Here is a 12,510-nt window from a genome sequence, read left to right on the forward strand (position 1 = left end):
TGCTTATCTCACTACCTTCCCTCTCTCTTGCTTTCTTTCCTCTGTCCCCTCCTGCCCAATTTTTCCCCTTTAAATACTGAGAGACTCAACACCCTCTTTGGAAAAAGCGTGGGCCCCACATCCTACAGTGACTTGTGTCCATTTCTCCCAGGTGCATTCTCAATCTTGGCCAAATAAACCTCTAAACCGATTGAGAACTGTCTCGAACGCTTTTTGGTTTGCCAGTCTTGGCTCCTCTCTGAGTTGATGGATGAAAGCCACTGCCCTGCCCCTCACCTCAGTTTCCTCACCTGCAAACTCAGATCATGATCCTGGTTCATTGAGGGATGATCATAAACCTGCAATCAAACGGGGAAGTCAATAAATGCATTGCAAGCTACAGTGTGCAGTTCCTGTGTGATCGCCTTCTGTTCCTCCCTCAAAAGCTGGTGTGTGTGTATTGGGTGGTGGCCAGGATGTCCCATGGATGTTTGCCCTGGATGAACTAGGACCCCCTGGAAGGGCCAGGTTGACCTCGCTGGTCCAGCCCCACCCCAGCCCTTCTGCCTGGGACAAAGCAGAACTGTCTGACAGCAATCCAGCTGCATGACTTCTTAGCTGTGGGACTGTGGCCTAGCAGTGGACTTAGGTCCCTCCCTTCAAGGTGTCATGGGAGTGGGGCATGGGGCAGTGGACTCTGTGGATGCTGAAAGGCTTCTCAGAGGAGGTAATGCCATACTTGAGCTCTGAAGGATGAACATGATTTTTCAGTTGGTGGAAGCCATTGCTCCAGACAGAAGAACCCACATCAGCAAATATCCAGAAGGCACAGGGGCATGGTGTTGAAAAAGAGTCATAGAGTTCAGTATGCAGTAAGCACCTGGTATGTCTGAGAGATTGTGCTAATGCCGACAGCATGGGGGAGAGTAAGGCTGGCACGCTGGGAGTGTGGGGGGCACAGAGAGAGGGGGAGGAATCTGGGGGGTCCCACAGCCTGTCAGTGACAGGTGTTTCTTCCCGAAGACCATAGCAGACCCCCACCCTGAGGATGTGACGCAGGTGGGTTGACTGAGAAGGTTCTGGAATGTCGGGTCTGGGGTTGCTCCTGTAAGTGCAGCAGCAAGGATGGTGGGACCGGGCTGAAGGTGGTGCTGGGGAGCAGTGTGTTTATTGAGTTTGCGTGATCACGAGCTGCTGAGAAGTTGTGACTTTTGGTTTCCATTTCAGGTTCTCCAGGTGGCAAAAGATGAAAATTTAAAAGTTATAAAATTGAGCATTTTACCCATTTTTATTTCCTCTCTTTTTTTTTCATCTTTGATCATCAAGCTGCTGAGTTTCCACAGGCACAGGACTGCCCAGTCTCCCTGGCAACTCCATGGGGCCTTCTTCCTAAATTGTGGCCAATGGAAGGTGTGGGCAGTGATGTCTGCAACTTGTAGGTGTTTCTCTTAAGGGGAAGATTCTTGTGCTTTGTGTCCTCTTCTGTTCTTTGGGCTGGGATGTGTGGGTAAGCACCAGCTTCCACGTGGAAAACAACGACTCCCTCTGAATGGCAACCTCTTGTCGACCTTTGGGAGCAAAACCACCTGCCACTGAAACTGCCTAGCAACGTTGGTGTGAATGTCTCAGTTCAGCAATCTCCTATATCATTGATTGGATATATCGGTATTTGGGAGCTCTTTGTTATGGCAGCTTGGCATCAGTGACCTAAGTAACTCAAGGCCCACCCCTAGGTTCCGTCTCCACCCTTGGCTCTAAGTCTCTTCCCCCTTTTGAATTCTGCCTTTGTGATCATCTCCTTTGGGCTGACCACGGCTTGGAGGTGGCTTTGATGTTGACTTCTCCTAGGACCTTGTCATCCCCTCTAAGGGAGCGCATGAATAGGTGACCACTTCAGGCAACTGAGACTGAGTTTCCAGACCAGCCCAGTCCAGCTCCTACATCAGATGAACTGGAGGACCATTGGGGGAAACTGGGCAAAGAGTCTGCGGGGCCTCTCTGTGCTAGTTTTGCAACTATTTTTCCAGCTGTGCTGTTTTGTCTTGTGAGTCTATCATTATTTGTCTTAGAAATGAAAAGCTTTCTATAATTTAAGCACTGAATCATGAGGATCAATAGGTGAAAAAGGGAAGCCAGCCTAGGTGCATTGGCTTCCTCCTGTAATGCTATAACTGGCTCAAGTCCAGCTGCTCACCACTCAGTGGCCAAAAACACAAGAAGTGAGTTGCGGTGAAGGGAAAGCAGCTTCATTCAAGTGCTCACAGTGGGGGAATGGTCAGGCTCATGCTCTTAAAAGATCATTTCTACTTTAGGCTGGAGAGTGGGGTTTAGAAAGGGAAAATTGGAATGGGACGTGTGTGGGAGTGGTGCAGGAGGGTGCAGGTCTGTGTCTTGTTCCAATGACTGTCTTGAGAAATAGTCCATCAGGAGGTCCAGTTGGTATCATTTGGACTTCACCCTGTTGGTGGTGGATTAATTGTTGGTAACTTCCCCGAAGCCAGAGAATTTTGCACCTGTGTTTCTCTGCCTGTTTTTTTTCAAAATTAGCTCCTTGAATTTCTATGCAGCCACATCATTAGATAAGTGAGCACTGTGCATGAGAGAGCTTGGTGAGAAAGGGAGGGGAAAGGAGTTTTGAAGTACATCTTAAAGCTACATTCTGAGATTAAGATAGAAAGAAAAATAATGTTAAAGTGCATTTCAATGCTGGGATACTCGGTTACAACTCCAGTACATTGGGAGGCTGGAGCAGAAGCATTACTTGAGGCTAGGAGTTTAAGACCAGCCTGCGCAACATCATGAGACCTCGCCTCTACCAAGAAAGTTAAAAAATTAGCCAGACATGGTGGCACATGCCTGTAGTTTCAGCTGCTTGGGTTCCTGCAGTGGGGGGATCACTTGAGCCCAGACATTTGATTCTGCTGCTGCACTCCACCCTGGGCAACAGAGTGAGATCCTGTCTAACAAAAAGGGAAGCCATGGCCAGTTGTGTGGCCTTGGGGAAATGATTTTATTTTCTAAGTCTGTTTCTGGTCTTTACATGGGGATAGGAGAAACATCAAGAGTACTAGAGAGTGCACGGAGAAGATGAAAATGTAACCAAGTATCCCATTTTAAGATTTTATTTTTTGTTTGTTTGTTTTTGGTCTCCTCTCTTTGTCCATTTCTTGTTTTGCTTTTAGTAATGTGTGAATCTTTGTTCTCCTTTTCTACCAGGGACTCCCCTCCCATGCACTGTATTTTATTTAATCATGCGATTGCTTAGAAATTCCAGGGAAGATATTGCAGGCAGTCAGGGAGCCCGAATGGAGGGACCGACTGGAGCCGCAGCAGAGGAACATAAATTGTGAAGATTTCATGGACATTTATCAGCTCCCAAATAATACTTTTATAATTTCTTATGCCTGTCTTTACTTTAATCTCTTAATCCTGTTATCTTCCTAAGCTGAGGATGTACGTCACCTCAGGACCACAGTGATAACTGTGTGAACTGTACAAATTGATTGTAAAACGTGTGGTTGAACAATATGAAATCAGTCCACCTTGAAAAAGAACAGAATAACAAAAATTTTAGGGAACAAGGGAAGACAACCATAAGGTCTGACTGCCTGCAAGGTTGGGCAAAAAGAGCTATATTTTTCTTCTTGCAGAGAGCCTACAAGCAGATGTGCAAGTAGGGAAGATATTGCCAAATTCTTTTCCTAGCAAGGAATGTTAATATTAATACCCTGGGAAAGGAATGCATTTCTGGGGGGAGGTCTATAAATGGCCGCTCTGGGGATGTCTGTCTTATGCAGTTGAGATAAGGACTGAGATATGCCCTGGTCTCCTGCAGTACCCTCAGGCTTATCAGGGTGGGGAAAAACTCCGCCCTGGTAAATTTGTGGTCAGATCGGTTCTCTGCTCTCGAACCCTGTTTTCTGTTGTTTAAGATGTTTATCACAATATGTGCACCACTGAACATAGACCCTTATAAGTAGTTCTGCTTTTGCCCTTTGTCCTGTTCCCTCAGAAGCATGTGATCTTTGTTAGAGCCTTATTAGTAGTTCTGCTTTTTGCCCTTTGAAGCATGTGATCTTTGTACCTACTCCCTGTTCTTACACACCCTCCCCTTTTTAAAACCCTGAATAAAAACTTGCTGATCTGAGGCTCAGGTAGGCATCACGGTCCTGCCGATATGTGATGTCACCCCCAGCGGCCCAGCTGTAAAATTCCTCTCTTTGTACTGTCTCTCTTTATTTCTCAGCTGGCCAACATTTATGGAAAATAGAAAGAACCTCCATTGAAATATTGGGGGTGGGTTCCCCCAAGAGAAGAAATCTTGAAACCATCCAGGAAGCTACGGAATTATCTCAAGGCTACAGTGAATTTTCAACCTGGCTATCCTGGAGATGTCCCCAGTTCATACGCCAGATGGGGCAATAACTCAAGATGGTCATTGGACAAGTCATGTAGACTGGCACCACCTCACCACTCTTGCATGCCTTTCATATCAAGTTTCCCTTTTGAAATGCCTGCCCTCAGCTCCAAATCTGAAATGGTTTCTTTAAGGGACTAGCCTGATCTCATCCCCAGATACCAGCTTTTGGAATGAAGTCACTTTCCTTTCACTGTTTCTCATCCTTGTTCATTTGCCTTTGCAAGCAGTGAGCAGCTGAACTTTTCAAAGTAAATATTGAAAGTAAATATTGAAGCCCTCAAAACCCTCTTAGGAAAAAGTGCAAGCCCCAGAACCCAGTGCCTCATGTCTCTTCTACTCAGGCTCATCCTCAATCGTGGCTAAATAAACCTCTAAATTGCTGGAGACCTCCCTCAGACACATTTTGGGTTTACAATTGGGCAACTGCAAAGAGGTTCTGAGTGGAAGTTGCCCTTGATATGGGCAAATCTCCTGTAGGGGCCTGGTATTGTCTTGGACTATCTTTAATCTCTCAAACAAATAGGATGATTTGCTGGCATCTGGGAGCTTTTCCTTCCAGAGATCCGTGATATCTCATGTATACACCTTCAATAAATTTGCTAGCCATTTTTGCCATGAATTAATCAACCTCAGGCCAATGCTTTTTTCGTAGTGATCAGAGCTGCTCTTGTCTCCCAGAAGTCACAGTGAAGAGAACCCAGGCAGCTGATCTGCCAACTAAAGGGTAGGAACTTTCTACCAGCCAGGCTCCTGGCCTCTCTCTGTGCACTCCAGGTGAGCAGACGGTAAAAATCACTGTTGGCCTCATCTGCAAGGTTTTGATTAATGGGGGTGGGAGTGGGGGAAGGTTTGTGTGTGACTCGTCTTGGTCTAGCAACTCTGGTGAACATTTGGTACTTTGTGGTCTATTGGAATAAAGGACACCAGGGAAAATTCTAATCATTAACGGCCATAAGACAGATAAAAATCATTTTCTAAACAACTGATGAAAAATTCAACATTGAAAAAGGACACATAGTATCACAGCTAGTTTTGAGAAATCTATTCCGAAAAATCTCACATAAAAATTAAAATCCCTGCAGGACGCAGTGGCTCATGCCTGTAATCCCAGCACTTTGGGAGGCCGAGGTGGGCAGATCATTTGACGTCAGGAGTTCAAAAACTGGCCTGGCCAACGTGGTGAAACCCCGTATCTACGAAAAATATAAAAATTAGCTGGAAGTGGTGGCCTGTGCCTGTAATCCCAGCTACTTGCGAGGCTGAACCAGGAGAACTGCTTGAGCCTGGGAGGCAGTGATTGCAGTAAGCATAAATCCTGCCATTGCACTCCGGCCTAGGTGACAGAGAGAGACTCCATCTCAAAAAAAATTAAAAAAATAAAAAAATAAAAAACCACACATTAAAATCTATTGCAGGTTTTACCACCTGCTCTGGATTCTGGTTTGATATTTGTGTGATTTTGCCTTTCACTGATCCTTCTCCCCTCCATGGATAGCTATTGATTTCTGTCTTCTTTCTGTGGGGGACATAGAGGGAATTTTTGTCTTTGTGCATAGGAGATCAGCTATTCTGTATCTTAAAAACAAACAAAAAAACACCTCCCTGCCACCTCCTGGAAGACCCCTCGGGTCTGGATATATCTTGTATTAGGCTGAATAACAGCCCCCCATGGATGTGCACGTCCTAACGCTGGAACTCGTGATTATGTCACCTTCCTTGATGTGGTGCTCTCCTTCTCCTAGGAATAGGGCTTCCTGAGAGCCAGACTGCAGTGATTGTTATTGCTCTTCTGGGTATAGTCACCCACTGGGGCTATACCAGGCTTCGGGTTGGTGCTGGGGAATGTCTGCAAAGAGTCCTGTGATGTGATCATCTTCTGGTCTCCTAGCCATGGATACCAGCACCTACTCTGGTGTAGGTGACAGGCGAGTGAAGTAGACTCCGTGAGAGTCATTGGTTGTAGTTTTCTTTAGTGTGCTGTTTTCTCAAATGCTGGTTATGCTAGCAGTGAAGCTGTCATGTGGAGAGACTGAGGACCTCTGGTTAGTCAGGATGTTGCAGGCAGTGGTATTAGCTCTTGTCTTCTCCTTCCTGGGAATAGGGTTATTCTGTCATGAGTTGCTGTAATGGCCTGAGTTGGTTGGTCTCCAGCCAGGAAGTGGCACTTTCAAGAGAGCACCAGCTGCAGTAGTAGAAGGGAGATACAAGCTTGCCCTAGGTTGGCCAGGGTAAGTATTCTAGTTTCTCAGGTGATTGGCAGGGCCATAAAGCTCCCATGAGTTTATGTCTTTTGTGTTCAGCTACCAGGATAAGTAGAGAAATACCGTCAGGTGGGGGCAGGTTTAGCTGGGTCTGAGCTCAGACTTTCCTTAAGCAGGGCTTGCTGTGGCCACTGCGAGGGATGCAGATTGTCCTAAGGCCAATGGGGTTTGTTACAGAGGGGATTATGGCTGCCTCTGCTGTGCCATATAGTTTGCCAGGGAAGTGGGGGATAGCTGGCAGCGAGAGGCCTCACCCAGATCACATGCAGTTGGCAAGGCTGGTCTTGCTCCCGCAGTGCCCCACTAACAATGCCAAGTTTAGATTCAGGCAGCCTGTGCACAGAACTCAGACCTTGGCCCAGGCCATAAGCTTCTCCACTGAGAAAGCAAGCACGGCTTTCAGGCCTTTCCTCTCCCCATCTGCCCACAGTGTCAGTGGTTGCTCCTGGGCTCGTATTTGCAGAAGTTCCTGTTCTCCCCCTGGATTCCGCTCAAGAAAATTCAAGCCCAGTAGAAATTATTAGAAAATCCAGCTGGAAGCTTCTTTCACCCTGTGACCCTCCCAAATTCTGCCGGCTGCTTTCCCCAAGGGCCCCTGTGAGATACAGCCAGGGATGGTGCCCTGGGCTTGAGCTGGACACTGGGAATGCCTACAGGACTCTTCCCACTTCTGCTTCTACTTTTACATTTTGCATGGTTCTCTGAATCCATTTCAGCTATGGGTAAGCTTAAATCCCTCTCCTATAATCTGGATTTTCAGATGCCCCAGGGGGGATGTGTGTTTGGAGGCAGATTTTCCCTCTCTCACAATTTAGGAACTCACAGTTTTTTGCCTGTCTCATAGAATTGGCAAGGAGCATGCCACTTCTTTCAAAGGATCTGTGAATTCTTTCAGTTTTCCTGGTACATTCCTTGGTGGTTCTTGGCACATCATTACATGATGTGGGTCTCCACATGCTGTTCTGTCCATCCAAGTGGGAGCTGCATGTTAGCCCTGTCTCCTATCTGCCATCTTCCTCCGACTTCTAACATTAACTTTTAAAAAGCTTGGTGGAAGAGACCAGGGCCAAAGTTCTCATTCTTGGAGATGAAAGCCAAGAAGCACTTCCTTTGGGACAAGTCAGAAAAATCCTGACCAGATCAATGGGCGTTTCTGGCGATTCTGGCCCAGGCCTATTTCTTCCCCATCTGAGGAATTGCACAAACACAACAGAACCCTTCCGCTGGCCCAGGACATGGAGAGGCTGGAGTGAAGTTGATCAGAGCTGGGATGGATCCTGGCTTCTGTCCCTGCACAGCTGTGGGCCTCTAGGATTATGTCTTGGAGACTGGCATCTGGCATCTGGCATCTGTCCAATGGGAATAGTAATTCAATCATATAGGAGGATGGTGAAGGCCTTAGAGTGAACTCCAGGTCAAAGGTGGGGGACCAAATACCATGATCCTGCCCAAAAGTCCAGAGAGACCTGGACCAGGGGCAGAACCAGGGGTCAGGATGGGCATCAGTGGGCCTAATTGGAGGGTAAGTAGGAAGGCTGGGACACCAGGGCCAGGACTAGGGTAAGAGGAGGGAGGCACCAAGGGCACCAAACATAAGGAGGTCATTGACTTGCAGAGGACACATGAGTGGGAGAGGGATATTTCTTCCCTCCCTGATTTGATCCCATCAGTGACTGGCATAGTGGGCCGTGAGTGACGGTTTCCCCCACACCAAGCCTGAGAACTGTGAGAACTGGGGAGTTTTTGCCTGCCCTTTGGGACCCTCTTGTGTTCTACATAGAATAGCCCCTGACCCTGGGAAAGCAGTGTAGCTTAGTGACCACTTCCAGAGTCAGAATGGGTGGCTGCCAATTTGTGTAATTTCAGGGGTTCTGAGGAAACTCATAAGTTCCCAACCAAAGAGGAAAACACTTCATCTACCATCGTGTCCAAATTCAGGTCTTTTCAGCATTAGCAATTTATATAGATGGTTCTGAAAGTGTCTTGAGTCTTCTAAAGGTTCCATAAAATTGCACATGGCCTTGGCAAGCACAGAGGTGAAGCCGTCACTCCTAAGGCATCGGTTAGGCTGGTGACATCTGAGAGTGAGACCTGGAAGGTTGGAGGTGCAGGTGGTAGGTCAGGAGGCAGTAAGGTGGCTGGAGAGTCCATGTGGAGCCAGAATGAATAGCCAGATCTCCCACTCCAGTCAGCTGGGGCAGTGGCCGGACCCAGTAGCCTTCAGCCAGGTGAAAGGGCATGAGGCATTGGAAGGGAACACATGCCAGGCAAAGTGATCTCCTGCCTCTCCAAGGTTTTGTTTTTGTTTGAATTCAAAGTACTCAGAGATAGCCACACTGCAATGTCTGAGGGCACCCTTACCTTTGACACCACCTGCAAATTTAAGGGGATTTCTAAATCCATCCTTAGATTTTATAATTCACTAGAAGGACTCACATAACTCACTGAAAACTGCTATTTCACGATTGTGGTTGATCACACAGAAAGAACACAGATTAAAATCAGCCTAAGAAAGAGACACACAGGGCAGAGTTTGGGAGGGTTTTAAGTGTGAAGCTTCATTGTCCTCAGGACGCTGCGTTCTCCTGTGTCAAAGTGGGACAAAACACATGGGGTGTTGCCAACCAGGGAAGCTCACCCAGTTAAGGAAAAATTCCTGTGAATCACATTAAACCAGAAATGAAGCCTTTATTCAGGATTGTTGTTACAGGGGAGGGAGACTGAGCCCAGCTCCAAATACAGTAAAGACAGAGGAAGAGTCACAGCCAACACCAGGGTGAGGGGCAGGAGATGGAACACGACTGACAGGAGACACCAGAGTGGGGGGTTCCTGCTAAACTGGCCTAACAGGATTCTCACTAAAGGCAGGTCAGACACTCACCCATCAATGGTGGGGGTGAGGAGCATAATCAGATAGCAAAGCCTAATCAGACAGCAAGGGGGGAAGACCCTCCTTAAACTGACTTGGGGAGATTCTTGCTGAGCTGGGTGGTGCAGGTCCAGCAAGCAGTGGGTGGGTGTGGAAGGCCAAGGTTGGTGCCTAGTGGAGAAGAGGCTCAGAAGAGCCCAGCTGAAGTTGGTCAAGGAGAAAGTCTTTCTTTCTCAACCCATGCCTTAGTGTCTAGAGTATTTGCTGGGGCTGGATCACAAGCTGCCCTCATGGCTGATCTGGAGTCTCCAGCCCCTCCCTGAGGTCTAACCCCTTTAGTCCCCAGGTCCTCTGGGGTCCGGAAAGACACTAAATAGCCCCAAACCCCATCATCCATCAGATTGCTACACGGTCCCGTGGCCAAATCACCAGGCAAAGAAAGATGTTCCTACCAGGCAGGACATTCCAGGGGCCTGGAGATCACTTCCCAGGAGCTGAGGACAAAGGGAAGGCCTCTCTTTGGGTAAAGTTCATGCTTCACTTTGCTGCCATCCTGGGAATAAGGTCTCTTTGTCCCACTCTCACTGCTCTTTGTTCATCTGCAGAGCTTCCCCTCTCCAAACACTTTGGCAGTCACGGTGTTGACCTGCCCTTGAGTGAGGAGGCATCTTTATCAAACACCTACCATGAAAGAGCATCTGAGATGCCTTTAAGATATTTATTTCCATATGGAATAAGTACTGAGGAGTATCTATGATGAACAAAATGTGTTTGAGTTTGAAAGATAATTCTTTCCATTTGTAAAACTTGTTTCTATTTGATTGATAGTGAAAGCTCTGCAATTTACACAGGATAGAGATTGCATGGAGCTCATTTCACAGACAGGGAAACTGCATTTCTTTTTTTTTTTTTTTTGAGATGGAGTCTCACTCTGTTGCCCAGGCTGGAGTGCAGTGGCGATATCTCGGCTCACTGCAAGCTCTGCCTCCTGGTTCAAGCAATTATCCTATCTCAGCCTCCTGAATAGCTGGGACTACAGGCGCCCACCACCACGCACGGCTAATTTTTTGTATTTTTAGTAGAGACAGGGTTTCACCGTGTTAGTCAGGATGGTCTCGATCTTCTGACCTCGTGATCCACCCGCCTTGGCCTCCCAAAGTGCTGGGATTACAGGCATGAGCCACTGCGCCAAGCCAAACCTGCATTTCTTAATGCTTTAACCTTTCCTTGTGCAGGAATGAGGCAGATGAGCTCTGTAAAGCTCTGGACAACCTTGCAAGACACATGGTCATGAAAGACAAAAACTGGCACGATAAAGGACAGCAGCACAGAAACTGGTTTCTGAAAGAGTTTCCTCGGTTGAAAAGTGAGCTTGAGGATGACATAAGAAGGCTCCGTGCCCTTGCAGATGGGGTTCAGAAGGTCCACAAAGGCACCACCATCGCCAATGTGGTGTCCGGCTCTCTCAGCGTTACCTCTGGCATCCTGACCCTCGCCGGCGTGGGTCTGGCACCCTTCACGGAGGGAGGCAGCCTTGTACTCTTGGAACCTGGGATGGGGCTCGGAATCGCAGCCGCTTTGACCGGGATTACCAGCAGTACCGTGGACTACGCAAAGAAGTGGTGGACACAAGCCCAAGCCCACGACCTGGTCATCAAAAGCCTTGACAAAATAAAGGAGATGAAGGAGTTTGTAGGTGAGAACACACCCAACTTTCTTTCCTTAGCTGGCAATACTAACCAACTCACACAAGGCATTGGGAAGGACATCTGTGCCATCAGATGAGCCACAGCCAATCCTCAGTCAGTACCGCATGCCTCAGCCCCACGCCCCCGGGTCACTGAGCCAATCTCAGCTGGAAGCGTTGAACAGATGGAGAGAGTTGTTGAACCCCCCATCCCGGAAATGAGCAGAAGAGTCAGGTTCATGGATGTGGCCCCTGCAAGCACAATCTTTCTTGTGCTGGATGTAGTCAACCTCGTGTACGAATCAAAGCACTTACATGAGGGGGCAAAGTCAGAGACAGCTGAGGAGCTGAAGAAGGTGGCTCAGGAGCTGGAGGAGAAGCTAAACAGTCTCAACAATAAGTATAAGATTCTTCAGGCGGGCCAAGAACTGTGACCACAGGGCAGGGCAGCTACCAAGAGAGATATGCCTGGCACAGGCCGGGACAAAATGCAAACTTTTTTTTTTTTTTTTGAGACAGAGTCTTGCTCTGTCGCCAAGTTGGAGTGCAATGGTGCGATCTCAGCTCACTGCAACCTCTGCCTCCGTGTTCAAGCGATTCTCCTGCCTTGGCTTCCCAAGTAGCTGGAACTACAGGCGCCTACCACCACGCCCAGCTAATTTTTGTGTTTTTAATAGAGATGGGGTTTCACCATGTTGGCCAGGATGGTCTCGATCTCCTGACCTCTTGATCCGCCCACTTTGGCCTCCCAAAGTGCTGGGATTACAGGCGTGAGCCATCGCTTTTGGCCCAAATGCAAACATTTTATTAGGGGGATAAAGAGCGTGAGGTAAAGTTTATGGAGCTGAGTATTAGGGACTTTGGCATTTCTGTAGCTGAGCACAGCAGGGGAGGGGTTAATGCAGATGGCAGTGCGGCAAGGAGAAGGCAGGAACACTGGAGCCTGCAATAAGGGAAAAGTGGGAACTGGAGAGTGTGGGGAATGGGAAGAAGCAGTTTACTTTAGACTAAAGAATATATTGGGGGGCCGGGTGTGGTGGCTCACGCCTGTAATCCCAGCACTTTGGGAGGCCAAGGCGGGCGGATCACGAGGTCAGAAGATCAAGACCATCCTGGCTAACACAGTGAAACCCCATCTCTACTAAAAATACAAAAAATTAGCTGGGCATGGTGGCGGGCGCCTGTAGTTCCAGCTAACTGGGAGGCTGAGGCAGGAGAACGGCGTGAACCTGGGAGGCGGAGCTTGCAGTGAGCCGAGATATCGCCACTGTACTCCAGCCTGGGTGACAGAGGG

General features: G+C 48.1%; 1 protein-coding gene across 1 annotated transcript; it reads left to right on the forward strand.

Annotated features, from left to right (window-relative positions):
- Positions 1 to 10,768: 10,768 nt before the first annotated feature.
- On the forward strand, positions 10,769 to 11,650 carry APOL1 (apolipoprotein L1). Its single transcript, XM_009234318.4, is given in 1 exon segment — positions 10,769 to 11,650. A coding segment is annotated over 1 exon segment (837 nt). The 5' UTR covers positions 10,769 to 10,813.
- Positions 11,651 to 12,510: the final 860 nt, after the last annotated feature.

Source organism: Pongo abelii, chromosome 23 (genome assembly GCF_028885655.2).
Source record: "Pongo abelii isolate AG06213 chromosome 23, NHGRI_mPonAbe1-v2.0_pri, whole genome shotgun sequence".
In the NCBI taxonomy this organism is placed as follows: domain Eukaryota; kingdom Metazoa; phylum Chordata; class Mammalia; order Primates; family Hominidae; genus Pongo; species Pongo abelii.